The following is a 26054-nucleotide window of genomic DNA, read 5'->3' on the forward strand; positions in this document are numbered from 1 at the left end:
ATCTGAGCCAAAACCAAGAGTCACTCAACCGACTGAACCACCCTAACAAAAATCAATTTTATTTTATTTAAAAAATTTTTTTAAGTTTATTTATTTTTAGAGAGACAGAGACAGTATGAGTGGGGGAGGGTCAGAGAGAGAGGTAGAAAGAGAGAGAATCTCAAGCAGGCTCCGTGCTGCCAGCACAGAGCTCCATGTGGGGCTTGAACTCACGAACCATGAGATCATGACCTGAGCCGAAATCAAAGGTCAGACGCTTAACCGACTGAGCCACCCAGGCACCCCACAAAAATCAATTTTAAAAATCAAACTTGTAAAATATATTTACAGAGAATAATATGAACAATAATATGAGCAATACTATTCCACAAAAATAAATAGTAAACATATGGGAAAATGTTTGTTTTTACCAATAATTATTTTTAGAAAAAGCATTGGTTTAGGGGCACCTGGGTCACTCAGTAGGTCAAGTGACTGACTCTTGCTTTCGGCTCAGGTCATGATGTCACAGTTTGTGAGTTTGAACCCCACATCAGGCTCTGTGCTGGCAACGTAGAGCCTACTCGGGATTCTCTCTCTCCCTCTCTCTGCCCCTCCCCTTCTTGCACTCTCTCTCTCTCAAAATAAATGAGTAAAACATTTAAAAAAAAGAAGAAGAAAAAGCACTGGGTTATTTAACACTGACTAGGGCAGCAAAAATGCTTTCTTCAAATGCTGAGGAGACTTCAGTGACTATGGCACACTTCTTTATTATTTTTCTCCTTTGCGGAGATGAAATTCATATACATAGGGTTAAGTATCTGGAAGTAAACAATTCAGTAGCCTTTAGTACATTCACATTGTTATGAAAACCTCACTTCTCTCTAGTTTTAAAACATTTTCATCACCCCAAAAGAACACCCCACACTCATTAAATACTCATTCCCTGTTGCCCCTCCCCACATTGGGTTTATCCATTCACCCTTTGATGAACATTTGGATTTTGTTTCATCATTGGCTATCATGGATAATGCTGCCATGAACACTCACATATAAGTATCTGAACGCCTGCTTTCAATCCTTTGAGCATCTACCTAGAAGTGGAATTGCCAGATCACCACGTCATTCTGTTTAATACTTTAAGGAACCACAAAACTGAGTTCCAAAGTGGCTGCACCATTTATACTTGTAATAGTAATGTATGAGGGTTCCAATTTATCCACAGCCTCGCCAATGCTTGTTATTGTCTTAACATTTTTATTATAGGCATCCTAGTGTTTGCAAGGTGGTATCTCATTGTGGGTATGATATGTATGGCCCTAATGACTACTGCTAAGCATTTTTTTATGTGTTCCTTGGCCATTTCTATGCCAGAACGAGGCTGTGAGTGAGGATTTCTCTGAGGCTTTCAGGGGTCCCAAGACTTCAAAGTTGATGAGACAGTCTTAAATTTCTCTCTCTCTCCCTCTCTCTCTCTCTACTCACTTATTTGCCTATCTATCCATCAATCCATCCTTCTTTCTATTCATCATTTATTTATGTTTACAGGTGGCATTCCAAAAGCTTTACAAGTATGTTGATAAGCAATATGCTACAGTATAAGAAGAGGAATAATAATATTTAAATTCTTTGACCTAGGAAATCCACGCTTGGAAACTTATCCTCAGGAAATAAACAACAGATTTGCTCACCAACAACAGTTGCTCACCAACTGCTCATGTATAACTGCTCACCAACGATACTGAACAGCAAAAATCAGAACCACCCAAGGAAAACTTTGGGACACTCTTATGTATCACAATGAAGAAAGATTATGCCAGAGGTGAGATATTTATAAAGACTATATAGAAATGTGGAAACACAACACATAGCAAAAAAAAAAAAGTTCTGATTTCCATCAAGGTGACCCAGGTATGATGTCCATCAGAGGGACACAGATTGAAGGGATTATACTCAGCCTTCGGGTTTTTGTTTCAGCATCACGTCCTCGAGGGAGTCTCCCACCCAGGCCAAAGGAGGTAAGTACTATGTATATTTCTATCGTTCTTTGTATAGCTTATGCCATACACTAGTGCCTACACCAGGCTATTACTGTCATTCATTTATTTGTCTGCTTTTGCCTTTTACTTGTAGACTGGAATGTCTGTAAGGGCAGGAGGGCCTGTGGTGTCTATTTACTGCTGTATCAGAAGCATGTAACAGAAGGAACGCACACAGCAGGGATTTCATAAACACTTAGCAAATAAATTAATACATGACAGGATCGTGGAATTATAAATAACCTGAATTATTTAAAACTAATTTTCTTTGGGGCACCCGGGTGGCTCAGTAGGTTAAGCGTCTGACTTCAGCTCAGGTCATGATCTCACAGCTCGTGAGTTCGAGCACGTCGGGCTCTGCACTGACAGTTCAGAGCCTGGAGCCTGCTTCGGATTCTGTGTCTCCCTCTCTCTCTGCCCCACCCCCGCTCATACTCTGTCTCTGTCAAAAATGAACATTAAAAAAAATTTTTTTTGAACTAATTTTCTTTGTGGTTGTTGTGGTTTCAACTTTATGGAAAATATTTCCAAAATTGACAAGGCAAGATATCATGGTTGTCATTATTCTAATTTCAATGTAACATTGTTTCAAATTTCTCAATTAGGAAATTCTGATACTGCAAAAATAAAAAGAAGGAAATCTGTGCGTGCTGTATCCTGATGTGATTCATGTGGTTTATATGTCATGACTGCCTTGGGTTTTGTGACCTGTTGGCAGTGGGGGAGATGCAATCATCACATGGGGATTTTTGGAAATCAGCCATCGCATCTTACTCCACAGCATTGCTACTGAACAACGGTTTGAGGCCCTTGAGAATGATTGTTCCCTTAAACCTACAGATTATCACTAAATAACAATGCAAAGTAACGAAACAAGAGTATTTGAAGCCTAATTATCAATGTGATGCACATATTTGCAAAGCAAATGCTTTTATCAGAAAATAAATGGTAAACAATATGCAAAACATCTGTCGATAAGTGTTATCAGATATTTTACAGTAGTATCTTTGATAATAATATTCTATATATGCCCATAACCTACAATAGAGATGTCAGGAAATGTTTTTGATGTCTCTAAAAATGAACATAAGAGAGAAATTATATTAACAACTTCTCTGCTGATCTTCTGCATCCTTGAAATATACTTTTAACATGTGAAACCAAGAGGGATTTTCTGAATCTAAACTTCTGTTTATAGGAAGAAATGGTATTCATTTATGAACCCACATACCTCAGCCCTAAGACAGATCACTTTGTAAGTCTGAAGAATAAGTGAACTTACATCCACACGATTAATATCTTCTGGAATGTCATGACTATATCTGGCCCAATTTTGCTGCTTGTTCTATGCCCTTGAAATATCCTTCCATTATACCATGAGTTTCAAAACATACACTGATAGCTTTATGTTGTCTATCACTTTGAGGTTAAGTTTATTCCCATACCACACAGACTTGCCTTAGTGCTTTTATGGTAAATAATTTACACTAGAAATGCTGCATCATGAAACTGAGGCTAGGGAAATTGTTATTTAAGCAAACACAATCGATCCCAAATCATTTTAAACTTCCTGCCCTGTGATTTATCTTACGGCAAGGACCGGTGGGCACAGAGCGGGAGCAATGAGCTGGAGGAGAATGGCATGTCTATTATCCTTGGCGGACTTCTCTTCCTTCCCTAATTATTAATGAGGCCACCCTGCCACAGCACACGTACCCCTTCTCCTCTCCCCTCCTTGCGACTTCCAGCATCATCTTCTCTACGTTCATCCTCGATGGCCCCAAATCCAAATGGAAATCCAAATTTCCTTGTGCAAAGGAAATCAATACTAGGTTCCTTTGTTTGGGATATAGTTTTTAAAAAGAAACAAAAGCGCTCGTGTGAATGGATCATTCTCCTATTTCCGCCCGAACTGAAAGGAGGGGAATGGCAACGACTACCAGAGTCAGATCTTCAGGAGGCACATAGGGGACAGAGAGAGCGGAGCAAGTTCCTGGCGGAGAGGGGACATCGTACGGGACAGCTGCTCTCCTCAAAGGTTTAACGACAGACCTCGATGGGGAGGAGTCCCCTGAAAATTGGTGACAAAACAAGACAGTCGTCCCCTCTCATCTTTGTCACATTTTCGTTTCCTTTTTCCCTGCTCTTAACTCATTTCTTTGCTCTTTGAACACTTACCGGGCCGTATACTACACACGGAGCACTGTGGTAGGCACTCAGGTCACAAAAATAAACAAAATGTGATGGTCCCTACCCTCAATTTGATCACATGCTAATGGGAGAATATATATACAATCAGTGATTATGATCAGCACAAGAAGATCAATGGACGATGCGCAGAGCTTTCAGGGAGCAGAAGGGCACGTGACCCAGTCGGCCAGGTCTCCTGGAGCAGGTGCGCAGCACTGAAGGGTGGGCCCAGTGGAAGAGGAATGGGATGGGAGGTGTGGGTAAGAAGACTCCCCCAGGGGAACAACTACAGCAAAGGTACAGATGGGGAATTGGAAGCTTGCAGGACTGGCCAGTGGGGGGGCAGAAAGGACACCCATGGAGACGGGAGAAGTAAAGCTGGTGAGGTCATCTTTCTGCCTTGTCTGTAGCTCTTCCCCTCCCTCTCCTTAGAGAGGCACAATTGACCTGTGGTGTGTGCGCGTGCGCACACACACCATGGGCCCCAGGGAGCCAACACCATCCTTGTGAGCCTGCAAGTCACATTTGTCACTTTTTAACCAATCAGAACCTATCTCTTCTGTTGCTGTTCAGCCTCTTAAACCGCAAGTGAGTAAAACAGTAAGTACCTTGCAGAACTATGCGATATTGAGATTATTACACAAAAACGATGCCTGGCCCATAAGGGGCAGTTGTACATTAAAGCTATTACCAATACTGATTTAGAGCAAAACTTAGAACTTAGAAAGGGATAAAAAGATGTTATTTTTAAAAAAAGATGAAGAAGCAGCTGGGTGTGAGATACGGTGAGGCCAAAGCAAGGGTGAAGAAAATAAGACTTACTGGCGTGCCAGGAGATACACACATTTTACTTCATTTAGGGATAAGAGGAGGATGCTGCATGGTAAGGAAAGAGTTCTACTCAAGGAGAATCAAAATCCCAAGTCAAGGATGGGGGCACATCTGCCTTAAGGGAATTAGAAGTCGGACTCACAAGAAATAGATCTGATATTTTAGGTGAGAAAAGATCTACATGGCAAATATACAATCCATGACAGACCCATAAGTTTAGCTGATGGGAAAAAAGGACAGTTTCGAGAACAAGGAAAGTCACAGCCCTGTGAGGTCTGTTACCAGTTTCTGGAAACTGAAACCACAGTTTCCCCACCTGATAAGACATTGACGCTTTCTTATCCGATCAGCCACACAAGACGCTGACCAGCTGAGCAGACAGCACAGGGGAGGGACTCAGGATGGACCTGGAACAAATACTTAGATGCGATATCACAGCTGCCTTCAAATATTTGAAAGACTGTTGTCTTCAAAAGAAAAGATCAGACGGTATTATGTGTCATTCTGGAAACTGCCTCAGGACCCAGGATCTCAGAGATTCACATTTCAGGGAAGTAGATGTCCGTGCACCGAAACGCAGCCCACATAATCTTGATTTATTGACTGATTTACCTCTTCAGGAAAAAACAAAACAAAACTCCAATTTTCTCAGGCTTGATAAATACAGATTAAAACCGCTCACAGACCAGAAGGCCTCCATTGTTAGCAAGCTGATAGAGGATCCACAGGAGGTGAGGCAGACAGGGACAGTAGATCCGGAAGGACCAGGAAATACGCATTCCCTGTGGCAAACGTACATCCATGCGCCCAACCAGGAAGCCTCTGTAGAGTCCACATTGTTCGCTTTTGGGGGTGAAGATATTCTTAAACACCAATATTTACCAAGTAAAACATACTACCAACCATTAATGCTTTACCTAGAGTAAGTGCGATTGATTAATTATCCTCTCCCTCAACAGATCCTCCAAAATGTGTGTGTCCTAGTCTTATCTATCTCTCAAAATCTAATTAGCCAAAGCCCCATTTCTCCATAAAGTTTTCCCCACACACTTACAAGGCTGCACAGCACATTAGAAATGATGTGGTCTGTGGAGTCCGAAAGACCTCAGTTTGAAATCTGGTTCTGCCACTAATTGAGTGACCTAACGGAAGACACTCTTCACCTCTAGTCCTCACATCCACGGTAGCGAGAGCCACTATGTTTTAAGAGACATAGGAGGAATTAAGTGGGATAATATGAGTTAAGTGCTCGTTTAGTTTTCCAAAACAAAACAAAAAAAAAGTTAGCACTTCTCTTCCTAACATTTTCAGCCTTTGCCTTGTCTAAAATTCTGTAACATAGAAAAGGTAGTAAACAGTGAATATGTTAGTATTTATCCCTCTATGCTGGAGGGCATGGGGTGGGTGACAAGCTTCAGGGCAGGGAAGGAATGAGGAGAGGGCTCTGATGTATTCACGAGTCCAGGCCAGACCCAGCAGTACAGCCATGGGGCAGGGATCCCTCAACGGGGGAGGTGCTCTTGAAGAAAAGGGGGAAAAAACAGTACTGAAGGAGGCTGGAGGGTCACTAAAGACACGTGTCATTGACACCACCTTCCAATCAGCACCATTTCACCCTATTAGCCATGATTTCGACCACACAGGGTAGAGTCGCATCAATCCAAATGTAACAGAATTAGTAGGCAATTAAGATAAAGATTGGAATATAGAATTATTTGGTACCATGTAAGTTTCACACATTTCATAATTTCGAAGGTGCATCCGTGTGACTGTGTATAATTTGGAGGTGGGATTCAGTTCTGAGAAATTTCTGTCACCTTGTAGCTGTGCTACATGATAGCTGTGCTATCATTATCTAATGATAGTGACAACAGTAATAATAGCTTATACCTAATGAGCACTTGCTATGGGCTGGGCACTGTTCTAAGGGCATTGCCTGTATTAACTCAACCGCCACAAACAGGCCTTGAGATGGCAGACATTTACAAGCAAGGACGCTGAAACACAGAGATGAGTAACTTACCTACCATCACGTAAGATCCTGCCTCTGCTCCAGTAGTGAATAGTATACGCAATTCTCATGCCAAATATTTCTCACAATAAAACGAATATTCTATTTGAAAAACACTACGTAAACCGAACGTCACTGCATGACTATTAGTCCAAGAGAAATCAGGGTATCAACAAGGTACTGGCCTAAGAGATTCTCATCCTGATGGGGTTTCTCTCCCACATGGTGCTACCCTCTCAATCCCTCCTCTCGCCTGGAGAATTCTGGCTTTTGGCAGTAAAAACTGAATGCATTCGTTATTCCAAGAAAGTAGAAGCCATCAAATCTCAGGTTGCTAGAGTTCTCTTTCAGCAATGCTTCCCATCCAGAGAGTACGGATCATAAATTAGTCTTAGACTGGAACAGCCTTCCTTGCCCACAGTGACGAGCGCCAGGCTCTATCACAGGCTGGCACGTGCCTAAGCATGTCGGGGGATGGAAAAAGCAAGCTGCCTCAATTACCAGGGACTGAAGGAAATAACACCTAAGGCTAACTGCACTTACAATAAATGCAATCGTAAGGTGTATGTACAATCCAGACGCTTTTAGACTATTTTAGTTAAGAGAAAATTAGACCAGTACCCTCATCCTGGCACAAATGACCAGGGAACTTGGTCCAGAGTTTTGTTTTTTTTTTGTTTTTTTTTAACTGTTGTATTGAGGGGCAGTTTGTCGATTCACGAAGGTGTCAGGGGAGAGAAGAGAAGAAGGAGGAGAATCAAGTCTCTCCCCGATGTCACCTGTTGGCGACTCCAGGCTAACTTCAATAAGAAAGCAAGCAGCAGAGGGGCGCCTGGGTGGCTCAGTCAGTTGAGCGTCTGACTTCAGCTCAGGTCATGATCTCCCAGTTCGTGGGTTCGAGCCCCGTGTCAGGCTCTATGCTGACAGCTCGGAGCCTGGAGCCTGCTTCCGATTCTGTGTCTCCCTCTCTCTGCCCCTTCCCCGCTCATGCTCTCTCTCTCTCTGTCTCTCAAAGATGAATAAACATTAAAAAAAAAAGAATTACATAAAGAAAGCAAGCAGCAGAAAGTAACTTCAAAAATTACTGGTAAAGCAAGTGTAGGGATCGTCTCCTTTTACATATTTTCCCTCCCACTTCATAAATATTCACTCTTTCCTCCATAGTACTGTGTGAAATGTAAAAAGTAAAGACTATCCATAGAGGTTACTTCTACAAGGATGGACTCATCAGATGACTGCAAATCTAAGGGTCTATCTCCAATTAGCACGATTAACGATGAGCATGATTCTGTCTACATGTGCCAAGAGCGAAGTCAGCATTGGCACCAGAAATCAGAATGTCTATAAGAATGGCTCACTCCATGCACCCACCCCATCCGATGAGATGCCGAACTGCCAGGCCCACATCTGTCCCTCAGTGTTCTTGTCCCATGTTAATGTTTCATATATTGGGTCTCAGCACGGAGACCCTCATGTTTTGGGAGAGACGAGCATCAGGATAAAGTACTATTAAGGCCTATAATAACCTCTTGGTCAATGGGCTTCTAGGCCTAGTTTCCTGTGCTCTTAGTGTGGAAAATCAGAACTCTAGATGCTCCCCCACTCTGCCCCAAAAGAGGGAGAAAGTAGTTGATCTGATCCTCTGTCATTCAGGAGGAAAGACTCTAACTGAATGCTGCAATCTAATAAAGCAAAGGAAATATTATGAGGACATACCAGAAACATATGTAAATCCCTTGAAACTGGACTACTCCGAAGTCCTAGAAAGTGCGATGGAGGACACAATCCTAAATAGATGGGGAATCAGGAGTTTCCCAAATAGAAGGAGAGATGGTTGGGGCACCTTGGTGGCTCAGTCGGTTAAGCGTCCAACTCTTGGCTTTGGCTCAGGCCACGATCTCACAGTTCCCGAGTTTGAGCCCCACATCGGGCTCTGTGTTGGCGGCATGAAGCCTGTTTGGGATTCTCTCTCTCCTTCTCTCTACCCCTGCCCTCCCCAAGTAAACATATACACGTTAAGAAAAAAAAAAAAAAAAAAAAAAGAAGGAAAGAAAGTGGAAAGCCAGGCAGGTCAGTGCTCAGATCCCAGTACAGACGTGTGGCAGCGTGGATGACTCACTTGCTCATTTCTTCACCGTCACGCTCAATGCTACCCTCACTCCTCACCCCTGTCTCATCCATCATTAGCCTCATCCCTACCTCAGCGCCACCAGCAGACAGACACCGCATGTATACAAAAGAAAGGCACCATCTTGGGGCAGATGGCTCATAAAAGGCACAGCCCCACCGGGGCAAGGCTTGGCCAGCAGACTGCCTCTTTGTGGCAATAAAATGATCCCCTGCATCCGGCTTACTCCAGCCTGGCTCTCAGAACCTGGAGTGGATGGCAGCTCCCACTCAACTCTTCAGGGGGTGCCCATAGGCAATGCACAGCTGGCCATCTGCAGACCCTAACCTACCCTAAAGATTTGCTCAGAGAACGGACCAGGGCCATGAGTATGGAGTGCCCTACTTAAGGATATCCGGGCTCATCTGTGACAAGAAAAAGGAATCATTAATTAGAAAGGGAACGTAATGATCCTTGGGGCGTACCAGTTAGTAGACGCTCTACAAATAGCACTTATTATCACCACTGATTTCTCCTTCAGAGTTTCAAACTCAAAACGTCCTTCCAATCAATAACGCGCTTTAGCACCGCACAAGAAGCCAGACTGGCCTTGAAATTTCACTAATGTTGCCACACATCCACCAGTGAGTCAAACAAACTACTTCTATGGAATCTGTAATGACATAATTGAAACCGGGTTTACATTTATTTAAATAATATAGGTTTGATGGAATGAAAATATTTTAGTAAGCGGCACAACACATGTTTAAGGAAAATTTACACGGGTTCCCCCACCCCTGCCCCATAGATTTCCTCACTTACCTATAAGCAACATTTTGGAAATGAAGAAAGAGAGAGAAAGAGGGGGTGTGGGGGTTACGTTTCAGGTCTGCACAATGGCACCTTTAACAAACCTGCCAGCTAGTCAGAAACTAAATAGGCTGGTTTGAAAAACTCTTTACTACTGCCAGTTAATATTCACAGGGCTCTAGGGGAACGAGAACTTTCAATGACTCAATATTTATAAATGCTACTGTTGTCCCCCAGACATGTGTCTTAGATTCCTGAGGGATCCTGGGAGCTTTTGCTATAATGAGGGTAAGAGTATATGAGTTTCAAATGGGGAAAGGAATAGGTAGGAAAACAAAATTAAACACATATAAATGAGCACATGGTGGTCTTGAATTTGAATATGATTGGGAAATCTGACCTGTGTGGGCTATTGCATTTTCATTTACCAATGTCTTGAGCAGAGAGAAAGCATTCACAATGCACAGCAATGCTGGCCAAGACACGTTGTGTCTTTTTGTTTGAAATTTTGCTGCTTTGTGTCTACAGATGCCAAAAAAGGGCTACCCTTCAAATGTGGGATATCAAACTAGCTGGGTTTGTGTTTACAACTCTGATGGTGTAATCGAAACTCCAAATGGTCAAGGAACAATAACATTACTGAAGTGAAGTCAACTCTAAATTAAAAGTCAGTGTTTCCATTACCCACTCTAACAGTATTTTCTGGAGTTTATATAACTTGATCATTAAAAAATGCTCGAGGCTGAAAACCTGGTCTGTGTCAATTTTGGACTAACCTAGTTTGCAAAGCTCTGAAGTTTGTTTGCCTGTCCCTTTTATCCCTTTTCAAGAATGTATTGCTTTTAAATGCTACACACGAAACTGGACCAAAAAACTCTGTAACACCCGATGAGCCAACAGTGTTACATGCATCACTCGTTTTTCAGAAGAAATTTATGATTTCTGTAAACTCACTTTCAAGGGGCTTATGACTGAAAGCAAAGAGTTCAAATTCCTTTTTCTAACGCAGTCTTTAGCGCATCCCTTCTCTGTTGGTGACCTCATCAAAAATACTGCAACTACAAATTGCAATATAAACTTTTGTAGGGACAAACTTCACATTAGAATTTAACGTGGTAGAAATAAACTTTACTGTTATGACCTCCATTATATCAGCTCTCTGTGGAACAGAATAGAGCTTTTGTATGGAGATGTCAAAAAAGGAAGGGAAGGCAGGATGTGAGATCAGGACATATTTAAGTTACACTGCATCGAACAATGACAGCAGAAGGTAATTGTGCATGAATAAAAATATCTCTGACAGACACATGGAAATATCTTGGTATCTACAAGCCCAAATATTTAGGATGTGAGGTTAGTAAAGGCAGACCTAACTCAAGGTTGAGTTGTACAGAATGCTATGTCAAGAGGCCAGCTTTGAATACACCAAAGATGGCCTCCATACCTTCACCACTGAGAAGTGTGGACTTCTCATGGCATTAATGCAGGGCCCATCCACAGGATCCAGGCAATTTGGATCCTTGCCTGGGAAGGAGGAGACAAGGGAGGAACAAATTTCCATGTGTATGTGTGTGTGTAAGTCTGTATGTCTTCCTGTCTGTCTGTCTCTGGGTCTACCTCATAAGGGAGGCCATACATAGAGTAAATATATTTATAAATGTGGAAAGGGGAATACTGTTTTAACATTTCATATTACATTTGTGTTCTGACTTTTGTAGAATTGTGGCAAATCATCATTTTGATTTAAAAAAAAAACAGAAATACCTAGACTCTGGGTCAGAAGAAATGATGAAGTGCATTTCCTAATCTAGACACCCTCCGGTACAGTTGTTTCCACAATATCGCTCAGTAGAAATGGGCAAGATATTTATAAACTCAAAATTTTAAAATCTGATAAGTTGTAATATATCCTGTGATTAAATACTTCCAGTGACAGACAACTCATTATTCATGAAACAGTCTTTTATTCAGACAACCTTCCTTATGATCCTACGAATGCCTTCTTAAGAAATCTCCAAAGGATTTGTGATGGAAACACATGAGAAAATACAGCTTCTGACATTTCTCCTAAGTCCAAAAAGATCTGAACCTGGCCAAACGTAATAAATGCTTTTTATCATTATAGCATAACTAAAGGAACTAAAGTGTCATGATTTAAACACTTTATTTCTTCAAGTTTTGAATAATGAGCTGACTTTTGCCAAACAGCAAAACAACATTGCTAACAATCCATGTTAACAGTGGAATATTCTTCAGCCACGAAAAGGAACAAAACAGCAATACATGCTACAACATGGATGAACCTTGAGATCATCATGCTACGTGAGAAAAGCCAGACACAACAGGTTACACATCACACAGTTCTTTGATGAAATTTCTAGAACAGGTAAACCTAACAGAGGCAGAAATTAAATTAGGGCTGGGTGAAAAGGGAACGAGAAATAACTGTTCCATGCACGGGGTGGTTCTCTTTGGGGTGATAAAAATTTTCTGGAATCAGATAGCGGGGATGGCTGCACACTCCAAAAACCACTGAACTATATTCCTTACATAGGTGAAATTTGTGGTATATGAATTATATCTCAATTTGAAAAGCAAGAACTATATCTTCAATCATAGATTTTTAAATCAAAACCATTTTGATAGGCATTGGTATCCAACGAATTTTGAATTCAATAAAATGGCCAAAATGAATACTAACTTTAGATCTGTAAACTGTAGATTCCTAAAAGTTAGATGGTGAAGGATACTGAATAATTTATAAATATGAATTTTACTAAAGAATATCTCACTATATTTATGTTAACAGTCTTTGATTCATGAAGAATTTTGACCTTTTTTTTTATTTGACAGGAAAGGATAGGTTTACTTCATATCACTTGTGCTTGCCTTTATGAAAAATCAGGAAGTTGAAAACCTACAAACAGGTTCCTCAAAGAAAAACTAACAATTTAAAACAGTTATTATAATCTTTTTCAAATATCTCAGGGTTTCTTTAGGCCTAACTTAAAACAGGTGGAATGTATTCCATCTACTTGAAATGCTTCTGTTTTTTCAAATGACAGTCACACATCCTATAAAAACTGAAGTCAAATTATCTGATAGCACGTTACTTTTGGAAAGATGATGTCACCTAGATGAATATATATGTTGACTTTCTCAGATCATAAGTTCAAAATATAATGCATAAAAACATACTATTTCCCTGTGAGTAGCAATAAAATACTCCCAATTAAAAAAAAAGAAACTCTGTGTCACTACCTTTTTCCCATAAAGTTATATGAAATCTTACATTATACTGTAGAATAGTATAGAGGTAGAATAGTAGAATAGGACACAGTCATAAGTTATTCAATTTCTGTACTCATGTTAATCATGTTAGAAACTGTATATGTCTTGCTTCACTAGCTGTACCATATGCTCCAGGGACTATATATGTACATATACATATACATATGTATATGTATACGTATACATATACATATGTATATGTATGCATATATAGTCACCATATATATGTGTGTGTATGTGTGTGTGTATATATATGTGCGTGTGTATGTATGTATGTGTGTATATATACATATACATACATACATATATATATACATGTATTCATATATATACATATATACATACACATATGTGTGTGTGTGTGTGTGTGTATATATATCTTGATTTTTTTTAGATTAAGCCCAGTAATAATGTCTTACATACAAATAGGGCCCAAATACCTAATTTTTGTTGAACATTCATTAAGTAATTTACTTGTAATTTTCCATGACAGTTTCCTTATATGTATTTCTCATACAGGATTGCCAAATGACCACAAATGATTGTGGATTTCATGATGTAATTGTTGTACAGATTTCTATAAGCATTACAGCACACAGCTTTATTCATACATAATATGAAGAAAAAATCACCATAACACTCACAGTTGTAACCAGGTCCGATACGATGTTGAGCTTCCAGACTGGCCAACGTGATGTGGAAAATGATGTGAAGCAACAGGAAGGAAAGACTGGTGAAGCACAGAGACTTTAATAACCGGCCCGTATGTCCTAGAAGGTAAGAAACACAGAGACGGTGAGGGCGCTTCAGATGCAACACACTCACTCTGACCTTTGCAGCATTCCAAGTGGATTCTGTTTCTGCCGAATCTATTATATAGACACACCCAGAAGTGTGTCAAGTGTAATAATTACTCTCTTAATTCTTAGTTTAAAGCTAAAGGTATTTTCTTCCCTTTGTAAAATTGTACAATTAACACTGATTAAAAATCCAATGTGAAAGAACGATGCTTTCCTACTTATTATATGACAAATTACCACAAAATGGACCACAAATAGCCCCTGGCCCAGAAAGTATTATAAGAGAGCTCTGCCAAAGTTAAAGAGGAAAAAAAAAAACTATCTTATCAAAGTAGTTTCGGAAAATAGGAAAAGAAGGGAAGTTGCCCAAAATATTTTACAAAGTTAGAGTAACTTTAAATTCAAAATAAAACAAGGCTAGAAAATAAAAAGGAATTTGAAGCCAGTTTTACCTATGAACATAGACACAAATTATTAAAAAAAGATATTTGCTAACCAACTGAATTAGCAGAGTAAAAATAGAATACATCACATTAAGCTAGGGGTTAAAAGAGACCTGTAATACAAAAACAAACGTGGCTTTCGAGGGAGAGGGGTAGAGGGACGGGCAAAATGGATCAAAGGGAGTGAAAGACACAGACTTCTAGTTATGGAATAAATAAGTCATGGGAATAAAAGGTACAGCATAAGGAATATAGTCAATGGTATATATTATAGCATTGCATGGTGACAGATGGTAGCTACACTTGAACACAGAGAAAAACTAAATCACTATGTTGTACACCTGAAACTAATAAACATTTTGTGTCAACTATACTAAGAAAATAATAATGAGCTAGCATTTATTTATCACAGAGACACAAGTATTTAACATTAACAAATGCATACGTGTAAGTCACACACCAGTGGGCTGATATAATTTTCTAAATGGATGCAGAAGAAGCATTCATAAAGTCAAATTCTATTTATGATAAAAGAAAGTAACACTCAATAAACTAGGAATAGAAGGAAATATCCTTAATATGATGAAGGTATTACACCACAGCTAAAACAAGCAATCTACTTGTGGTGGAATTTTAGACATACATTAATGTCAGAGAATGATCAAGGACACTTGCTATCCTTGCCACCACTTAACATATCACTGGGTGCATAGGCCAACGTTATAAGATAAGAAAAAGAATGAAGAATTGTAATAACTACAATTATTTGCAGACAATATGAGCAAATGAAAATATTTGTAGATGATATAATCAATATAGAATGCCAAAGTGAAGCCACAGACCAACTATTAGAATACAAGAATTCAGAAAATGATTTAGATCATCATATAAAAATCAATATAGTTCCTTTATATTAACAATAATCAAATAGAAAACAAGATACAAGCTAAATTAGCAACCAAAACTGTATTGTAAATGGTTTTGCCAATGTATCAATTTGGCTGGACTATAGTCTCCAGTTTTTTAATCTAACACTAATCTAGACGTTGTCATGAATTTAGAGATATGATTGAAGTCCATAATCAACTGACTTTAAGTAAGTATATTATCCTTGATAATTTGGGCAGGGCTGATTCAATCAGTTGATAGTCTTGAAAACCAGTCTGAGAAGAGAGAGAAACTTTCAGGCCATCAACAAACATATTCCAAAATATATAAGAAAAGAATTTTTGAAGAACTCAACAAACTTATTTAAAAATGTATTTGGAAGAACAAAAACCTCAGAATTGCCAGGCCAATTTTGAAATTTTGAGATAAAAAATGGGTGAGGTTTATTTGTCCTACCAGACAATTAAGGTATGCTCTAAACCCGGAAGTTAAAACAAAACAAACAGAAACTTAGTTCCCTTACAGAAAGGAAGAAAAGTCAAATGGAATACCACATAGAATTCAGAAAAAAAAAAAACTAATTTACTTATATGAGCTTGATGAATGTCAAAGTTGACCCCACAAGCCAAGAGAAGAAGAATAGGCTATCTAGCAGGTGAAAAATTGACTTCAATAAAAAAATAATAAAAATAATACTGAATCCCTGTCATAAAGGTGATCTTCCAGTAAATAAAGACCTAAATGTGAAAGATAACATTCTAAAGTCAATAGATGAAAATATGGAAGAATAACTCTGTGCTTTGGATTTCCATGGAGATTGCCTCTAACATAAGACCCAAAATATAGGCTATAAAAATAAATAAAGATAAATAAATTAAGTAAATAAATAAATAAATAAATAAATAAATAAAGATGAGTTTGACTACATTAAAATAGAAAATTCAATAGACACCATTATAAATAGAATTCACAGACAGATGATTAGCTGGGGCATCTAAGATTAGAGATGACATTACTGAGATTAATATTTCAATAGACAAAGAATGCCTGAACATCAACAAGAAGACCACTGAACCAAGAGAGAAGTGAACAAAACATCTACATAGGTCTTACAAGGGAAAACTTGAGAGGGCAATATATTTATACAGAGAAACTAAAAGTGGAAAGACATTATTTAAGTCATTAGAGTTAAACCAAAAATGGGTTAACATTTTACACCCATCACATTTAAAAAAAATTTTTTTTTAATTTATTTATTTTTGAGAGAGAGAGAGAGAGAGAGAGAGAGAGAGCAGGGGAGGGGCAGAGAGAGAGGGAGACACAGAATCCAAAGTCGGCTCCAGGCTCTGAGCTGTCAGCACAGAGCCCGATGCGGGGCTTGAACTCACAAACTGTGAGATATGGCCTGAGCTGAAGTTGGACTCTCAACCGACTGAGCCACCCAGGCACCCCTTACACCCATCATATTAGCAAAAATTATGAAATCTATAATATTGGGGTGCCTGGGTGGCTCAATTGGTTGAGCTTCTGACTCCATTTCACGACAGGTCACGATCCCAGTGTCAGGAGATCGGGCTCCATGTCAGGCTCTGCACTGAGCATGAGCATGGAGCCTGATTGGGATATTCTCTCTCTCTGCCTCTGCCCCTCTCCCCCGTGCTCGCTCTCTCTCAAATTTATATATATATATAAACATATATAATATGTTTATAAATAAATATATAAACATATATAATATATAATTATATATAACATAAGTAAATATATAATTTATATATTATATATGTTTATATATAATTATATATTTACTTATAAATAAATTTATATATAAATTATATATTTATAAATACATAAGCATATATATGTGTATATATATGTATATGTATATATACATACATATGTGTGTATATATATGTATATGTATATATACATACATATGTGTGTATATATATGTATATGTATATATACATACATAGGTGTGTATATATATGTATGTGTATATATATGTATATATTTCCATAATATTGAGTTTGAGTTTTTTTCCGAGGGGAAACAATATTACAGTAATAGCGTGAAATTGGTACAGCCTTCCTGGAAGTCAGTACGTAAGTACGCCTCAGTCTGTGACTTGGCAGCCACATTCTGAGTTATAAAGTCCAGAGAAATTTTTGCAACAGGTCTACATGGGGACTTGAGTCATGACATTCATCATCCTTGTCTGTAGCAGCAGAGATTTGGAGATACTCTAATTTTCTGCCAGTCAAGAGATGAATACGTAAAAATGTGCTGAATGTGCATCTTGAAATATGTGCAACCATTAGGTGCATGAAAGTAGAACCACCTATGTAGATCTTAAAAAAAAATGGGTTAAAAATAATAAGAAACAAAATGGGACAATTATTTTGCAGGACACAGACCACAAAATAATTCAGATTAACCAAGAACACAGATCTGGAAAAATAACATATATGTTTAACACAAATGTGTTTATGTATAGTTAATATATGTCTAAAACACATTTAAGGAGTTTCCTATGGGGAGGCAGGAAATAGGAATGAGAATGGGGTATGAGAGATGCTCTCTGAATAATCCTAAAATAAAACTGTTCTGTGAATTAAAGAGTACACTTCTGCAACTCTGCTCTGGAGAGGACTAGGTAGGTGCCAGACTGGATGGTCTACATTCTGGTCCTTGGCCTGCCTCTGGTCATGCAACTCTGGGGAACTGATTAGATGGACCCCCAGGCCTTTGAAACTATAAAGTTTTATGTACAAATAAAATTTATTTATATGACGAATATATACCTGATAAGTATGTAGTATACTTATGAATTTGTATGTATAAATAAATTATATCTTTATATTTACATAATGATAAATACATAAGCTATATATATAATATAGTGCATATAATTTTATATTTAAGTATACTTGTGTTACACACACACACACACACACACACACACACACACACATCTTTAAGATCTAACCAAAAGTTACATTATCTCATTTCAGCATAAAATCCTTCTTTAGTGGTTAAAAAACTGCTTGCCACAGTCTCACTGCCTTGATTACTAATCTGATGTTGGGAAAGAAGAATGAGCCAGGGTTACCTTAAAATACGGAGACACCATTAGTTGAATATCTCTCAGGTCTACTTTCAACAAACCCATACAGGAAAGAGGGATTTCTCGGTAGCCCAAGAGAAGATCCCATCAAAACCTGGGCAATATTTATCTTTGAGGCAAAGTGAGAAACCACACACATGTCCTAACTCACTCTTTTCAGCAACTGTGTTAACCGCCCCCATTCACTGCCATGGTTGCTGGGGCGATGGCTCTCCCCAGGCTCTGAGCTCAGGGTATTTACTTCTGTGTTTCTAATGTTGACGTGGAAGCATTAGTGAATGCTGCTTGCGTGGACCTAAGGCAGAGGAGCCCATAAAATACCCTCAGGGAAAATACGGAACAGTTCCCCCCCCCCAAAAAAAATGAAGCATAAAGATTTAAAATGTCATAAACATAAAATATATATATAGCTAAAATGTACATTTCATTCTAAAATGCATTTTCTTCAGGTTTCTCTAACTTTTGACATAATATACTTTTGGCATGTGGTCAGTTACTTAAAAACATAGCTTAAGGAAGTTAAATTTTATTAGCCTTTTAGGAAAATGAAAAGCTTAAAATAAAAGGAAGCAGAAGGGAAGGGAATTAATCTTATGATTTCTTCTCAATTCTACTGTAGTTTTTATTGCTTTCATTAGGGACAACTAAGGATTAACACACAGAGATAAAATTTTCTCAAGATCAGTCAAATAATGTATACTTATATGATATGAATAACTGGGTTTTACTTATCAAGTATTCCCTTACAGTAACATTTCTTGATTTATATATTATACATATATTATGTATATAATATATAAATATTGCCTGTGATATATAGATGGCATATGTGGGACACATAAACAATTTCCCAAGACACTGTTTTGCCTCAAAGATAAATATTGTGCAGGTTTTGATGGGATCTTCTCTTGGGCTACCGAGAAATCCTTCTAAGGGTTTGTTGAACGTAGACCTGAGAGATATTCAATTGATTTTATCTCCCTATTTTAAGATAATCCTGGTTCACATTGTGAATATACATATATTCTATATGTATATCCACAGTGTTGTGAAACCATTGCTTCTATATACTTTACAAAACATTTTCATCACTCCAAAAGCATCCATGAAGCAGTTACTTTTTCTCAATTCCTGCTTTTCCTTCTCCCTGGAAACCACAAGTCAGCTTTCTGTCTCTATGGATATTCCATATAAATATTATCATACAATACGTGGCCTTTGGCGTCTGGCTTCTTTTCCCTTAGCATAATGTTCTCAAGGTTCATCCATGTTGTTGTGTGTGTACTTCACTCATTTTATGGCTGAGTATTATTCCTTTGTATGTATGAACATTTCTTCATTTATTCACCTGTTGATGGGTATTTAGGTTGTATCTACCTTTTGACTACTGTGAACAGTGCTGGTGTGGACATGTATGTACATGTATTTATGTTAGAGTACTTTTTCCACTTATTTTATGTACATACTTAGGAAATGAATTGCATATGATCATATGGTAATTATATATTTAGCTTTTCGAGGAGCAGCCAAGCTATTCCCACATATTACATTCCTGCAAACCATGCACAAGATTTTCAAGTTCTCCGTATCTCTGTCAGCACTTGGTATTTTCTGATTTTTTTAATTATTATTTACTATAATAATGAGTCATTCTAGTGGATGTCAAATGGTATCACATTGTGGTTTTGATTTCCATTTCCCTAATGACTAATGATGTTGAGCATCCTTTCATGTACCTGTTGGCCATTTGCACATTTTCTATGGAGAACACTCAATTCTATTTTATTGGCTTACACTTTTATCCTTATAGAAATTCCATATTGTTTTGATTACTGTAGCTTTGGAGTATTAAAATCTATTAAAATTAGGAAGTAGAAGTATGAGTGCTGAAACTTGATTCTTCTTTTTTTCAACCGTTTTGGCTATTTGGGACCCCTTGCAATTCCATATGAACTTGAAGATTAGCTTTTTTTATTTCTGCAAATAAAGGCCATTGGAATTTTCATTGGATTCGCACATTATCTACAGCTTGTTTGGGGTAATAATGACATTCTTAAGAATATTAAATCTTCTAACCCATAAGTACAAGATATCTTTCCCTTTATTTCAATCTTCTTTAATTTGTGTCAGCATGTTTGACATTTTCAGTGTACAAGTCGTTCACCTGGTTAAGTTTATCTGTAGGTATTTTATTATTTGATTTGTTAATGTAAACAGAATTGTTTTCTTAATTTTTCTACAGATTGTTCATTTCCCATGGACAGAAACAAAACTGATTTTTGTGTATTGATCTTTTGTGCGTGTACGTGTCTGTGTCTGTGTGTGTGTGTGTTGATCTTGCATCCTGAAACTTAGCCGAATTTCTTTATTAACTCTGGTAGTATTTTTGTAGATTCTTTGAAATTTTCTATATGTAGGAACATGCTATCTGCAAATAAGAACAGTTTTACTTTTTCTTTTCTACTTTGGTAGTCTTTTACTTTTTTTCACCCAACTTCTCAGCCAGAACTTGCTGTACAATGTTGACTGACAACTGTAAAAGTAGATGGACGTATTCATTTGCTAAGGTTGTCAGAACAAAGTACCATAACTGGGTGGCTTAACCAACGGAAATTTATTTTCTCACAGTTCTGGAGGCAAGACATCCAAGATCAAGATGTCAGCAATTTCTGGCTTCTTCTGAGGCCTCTCTACTTCACTTGCCCTCGGGTGGATGCCTTCCCATTAAGCCCTCACATGGTCTTTTCTCTGTGTACATGTATCCGTGCGTGGTATCTCTATGGGTCCAAACATCCCCCTTCTATAACACCAGACAGACTAGATTAGGGCTCACTCTAATGGCCTCATTTTAACTTACTTCTTTAATGGCCAAATATGGGTCAATCGAAATGATTGTCATTTTTTCCCCTTTTGTCCTATTCATGTTGTGTGTTACACTGATTGACTTTCTTATGTTGAACCATCTTTGCATGATAAAATAAACTCCACTTAGTCACAACGTATAATCCTTTCAAAGTGCTATTTTTGCTTGTATTTCACTGAAGACTTCTACATCTATATTCATAAAGGATACTCGATTGCAGTTTTGTTGTTTTTTTTCCCCTTTTGTGTTGTCTCTGGCTTTGTTACTTGGTAACACGGGTACCACAGAATGAGTTAGGAAATATTCCCTCCTATTCTATTCTAGTTTTTGGAAAAGACTGAGAAGTATTGGTGTTAATTTTTCTTTAGATATTTGGGAGAATTTATCAGAGAAGCTATCTGGTACAAGACTTTGCTGACAGGTTTTTGATTACTGATTCAATTCTTTACTTTTATAAGTCTCTCTACATTCTCTGTTTCCTTTTTGTGTCAATTTTGGTAATATTTATGTTTCTAGAAAATTCACCATTTCAATTAGGTTATCTAATTTGTTGGGGTGTCTTTGTTCATAGAACTCACATATAATTATTTTTTAAATGTTTTTTAACATTTATTTATTTTTTTTTAACGTTTATTTATTTTTGAGACAGAGAGAGACAGAGCACGAACGGGGGAGGGGCAGAGAGAGAGGGAGACAGAATCGGAAGTAGGCTCCAGGCTCTGAGCCATCAGCGCAGAGCCCGACGCGGGGCTCGAACTCACGGACCGTGAGATCGTGACCCGGGCTGAAGTCGGACGCTTAACCGACTGAGCCACCCAGGTGCACCTAACATTTATTTTTTTTTGAGACAGACAGAGACAGCGTGTGAACAGGAAAGGGGCAGAGAGAGAGGGAGACACAAAATCCAAAGCAGGCTCCAGGCTCCAAGCTGTTAGCAGAGTCTGACGTGGGGCTTGAACTCACAAACCTGAGCTGAAGTTGGATACCCAACTGACTGAGCCACCCAGGCACCCCACATATAATTATTTTAATTCTGTAAGGTTGGTAGTATTGTCTCCACTTTCATTTCTGATTCTATCATTTACATCTTGTCTCACTTTAGATTTGTGAATTTAGCTAAAGGTTTGACAATTCTGTTGATCTTTTCAAAGAACCAACTTTTGTTGATTCAACAAATTCTCAATTAATTGCATTCAATAAATTTTGGTATATTGTGCTTCTGTTTCTTTTGTCTGTAAGGATTCTCTAATTTCCCTTGTAATTATCTCTTTGACCCACTGGTTTTTAAGAACACATTATTTAATTTCCATGTATCTGTGAATTTTCCACTTTTCCTTCTGTTATTAATTTCTAGCTTTATTCCCTTGTAGTTTGAGAAGATGCTTTATATGATTCAATCTTTAAAACTTTCTTGAGTATTCTTTTATGGCCCAACATATGGTCTCTCCTGGAACTATGTCATGTAAACTTGTGAAAATTATGTGTTCTCTTACTCCTCAGGGCAGTGATCTCTCTCTCTCTCTCTCTCTCTCTCTCTCTCTCTCTCTCTCTCTCTGTATATATAGAATTGGTTTATAGTATTGTCCAAGTCCTCTTTTTCTTTATTGATCTTCCACCTAGGTGTTCTTTCCAGTATTGAAAGTGATCTACTGAAATATTCAATTACAACTGTAGACTTGTCTATTTATCCTTTCAAAAATGTCAAGGTTTGATTCCCATATTTGGGGCTCTGTTGTTTGGTGAGTACATGTTTATAATTGTCATATCTTAAATGTTTTATTTATTTTTAGGAGAGAGAGAGCATGCAGGGGAGGGGTAGAGAGAGAGGGGGACAGAGTATCTGAAGCATGTTCCACGCCGACAGCAGAGAGCCTGACTCAAGGCTAAAACTCACAAACCATGAGATCATGACCTGAGCCAAGTCAGACATTCAACCAACTGAACCACTCAGGCGCCCCAATTGTCATATGTTTTTGATGAATTGATCTTTTATTGATATAGAATGCTTCCTTTGTAACAGTTTTTTTTATGTAAAGTATGTTTTGTATAATATTAACGTAGCCATTTCTGCACTTCTTCGGTTATTATTTGCATTGAATACCTTTTTCCATCTTCTTCACTTTTAACCAACTTTGTATTTGGACTTTAAGTGAGTTTCCTGAAGACAACACACAATTGAATCATGTTTCATTATCCATTTTACCATCTTTGCCTTTCACTGGAGAGTTTATATAAAAATGATTACCACTTATATAAAAATGATTACCGGGGCGCCTGGGTGGCTCAGTCGGTTAAGCGGCCGACTTCGGCTCAGGTCATGATCTCGCGGTCCGTGGGTTCGAGCCCCACGTCAGGCTCTGTGCTGACAGCTCAGAGCCTGGAGTCTGTTTCAGAGTCTGTGTCTCCCTCTCTCTGACCCTCCCCCGTTCATGCTCTGTCTCTGTCTGTCCCAAAAATAAATAAACGTTAAAAAAAATTTAAAAAAATGATTACCAAAGATATACTTCTGTCTCTTTGCTATTTTTTTCTGTCTGTCTTATATCCTTTTTGTTCCTCACTTCCTCTATTACTTCCTTCTTTTGTGTTTAATTGATTTTTGTAGGGTACCATTTTGACTGCCTGCTCATTTTCTTTTGTGTGTATATTTTTTAGACATTTTCCTATTCATTACCATAGGGATCGCAGTTGATATCCTAAATTTATAACAATCCAGTTTGAGCTGGTTACCAACTTAGCATCAATGTTATACAAAATCTTGTGGTGCCTGGGTGGCTCAGTTGGTTAAGCATCTGACTTCAGCTCAGGTCATGATCTCATGGTTCATGAATTCAGTGAGTTCGAGCCCCGAGTCAGGCTCTGTGCTGACAACTCAGAGCCTGGAGCCAGCTTCTGATTCTGCGTCTCACTCTCTCTGCCCCTCCCTGACTTGCACTCTCTCTCTCTCAAAAATAAATTAAAAAATATATGTGTGTGTGTATATATATATATATATATATATATACACACATATATATAATATTATACAAAATCTCTGCTTCCATACAGCTTCATCCTTTCTTTATGTTGGTGTCACAATTTACTTCTTTATACATTGTGTACCTATTAGCATATATTTATACTTATTGCTTTATGCACTTGTCTTTTAAATCATATAGGAAATTAAGAGAGAAGTAGTGAACCAAAGATACAGCAATACTGTGTTTTATGTTTACACAGTATCTTTATTGGAGTTTTTCCTTTCTTTGAATGTCTTTGAGTTACTGTCTAATGTTTTTTTTCATTTCAGCCTGAAGGATTCTCTTCAGCATTTCTTCTAGGACAGACCTATGAGTGACACATTAGTCTTTGTTTATCTGGGATTTTTGTCTTCTCCTTTGTTTCTAAAGGATAAATTTGCATGATAGAAGATTCTTGGTTAACAGTTATCTTTTCTTTTTGTTTTCTTTTTGTTTTCCTTTCAGCACTTTCAAAGTATCACATTTCTGGCTTCTATGGTTTCGCATGAAAATCTGCTCTTAATCTAATTGAAGTTTCCCTGATTGTGGTGAGTCATTTCTTTCTCCCTGTTTTCAAGATTTTCTCCTTGCCTTTGGCTTTGACAATGTGATTATGATGGGATTCAGTTTTCTCCTCTTGGAAGTTATTGACTTTTCAAATGTGTAGTTTCATGTGTTTTTTCAAACTTGTCATGTTTTGATATTCTTCAAATATTCTTTCTGGCCCATTCATTCTCTCCTCTCTCCCTGGGACTCCCATTATGTGTGTGTTGATATGCTTGACAGTGGCTAATAATTCTCTTAGGGGCACCTGGGTAGCTCAGTCTGTTAAGTGTCCAATTCTTGATCTTGGCTCAGGTCATGATTTCACAGTTCGTGAGTTTCAGCCCCCTGTGTCGGGCTCTGCACTGACAGCATGGAGCCTGCTTAGAATTCTCTCTCCCTCTCTCTCTACCCCTACCCCACTCACGCTCACTTGCACACTCTATCTCTTTCTCTTCCTCTTCCTCTCTCTAAATACATAAACTTTAAAAAAAATTAAAAAGAATTCTCCTAGACTCTGTTCATTTTTCTTTATTTCTTAAATCTGCTCTTAGACTGGATAATTTAAACTGACCAATCTTCAAGTTCATTAATTCTTTATTCTGCCTGCTCAGATCTGCACTTTGAAACTTATTTTGCACTTTGAAACTTATTTTTCTTTTTAGCTATTATACTTTTCAGTTTCAGAATTTCTGTTTCGTTACCTTCTATAATTCCCATCTCTCTATTTATTTCCTCTAATTTGATTAGAAATTATCTGCATTTCCCTTAGTTCTTTTTTCATGACTTCATTTACCTCTTGGAACACATACAACATAGGCAACATAAAATGTCTAGTAAGTTCAAGGTCTGTTGCCTCAGGGAAATTTTCTGTTGATTTCTGCTGTGAACAGGTCATGTTTTCTTGTTTCTTTTAATGCTTCATACTTTTATCCTGAAAATTAGATATTTTGAATATTACCATGTGATAATCCTGGAAACCAGATTCTTCCCCCTCAGAATTTATTTTTGTTGATTACAGTTATAGCTGTATGTTTAGTTACTTTTCTTTCTTTTTTTTAAGGTTCTATATTTTTCAAGTCATCGTTATACCCAATGTGTGGCTCAAACTCACAACCACGAGATCAAGAGTCACA

At 38.0% G+C, this 26054-nt stretch overlaps 1 protein-coding gene across 7 annotated transcripts in view; it reads right to left on the minus strand.

The window, feature by feature from the left end:
* Positions 1 to 26054, minus strand: part of LOC106989609 (piezo-type mechanosensitive ion channel component 2) — a 462833-nt gene that overhangs the window by 286800 nt on the left and 149979 nt on the right. For all 7 annotated transcript variants that reach the window (XR_008291831.1, XM_053206463.1, XM_053206461.1 and 4 more), the window contains exon 3: positions 13903 to 14028. Coding sequence is in view for 6 of the 7 variants with exons in the window: in XM_053206463.1 (XP_053062438.1) it covers positions 13903 to 14028 (126 nt within the window). In the remaining variant the exon portion in view is untranslated. The remainder of the gene's footprint in view (positions 1 to 13902; positions 14029 to 26054) is intronic.

The sequence above is a fragment of the Acinonyx jubatus genome, chromosome D3 (assembly GCF_027475565.1).
Source record: "Acinonyx jubatus isolate Ajub_Pintada_27869175 chromosome D3, VMU_Ajub_asm_v1.0, whole genome shotgun sequence".
NCBI lineage: Eukaryota > Metazoa > Chordata > Mammalia > Carnivora > Felidae > Acinonyx > Acinonyx jubatus.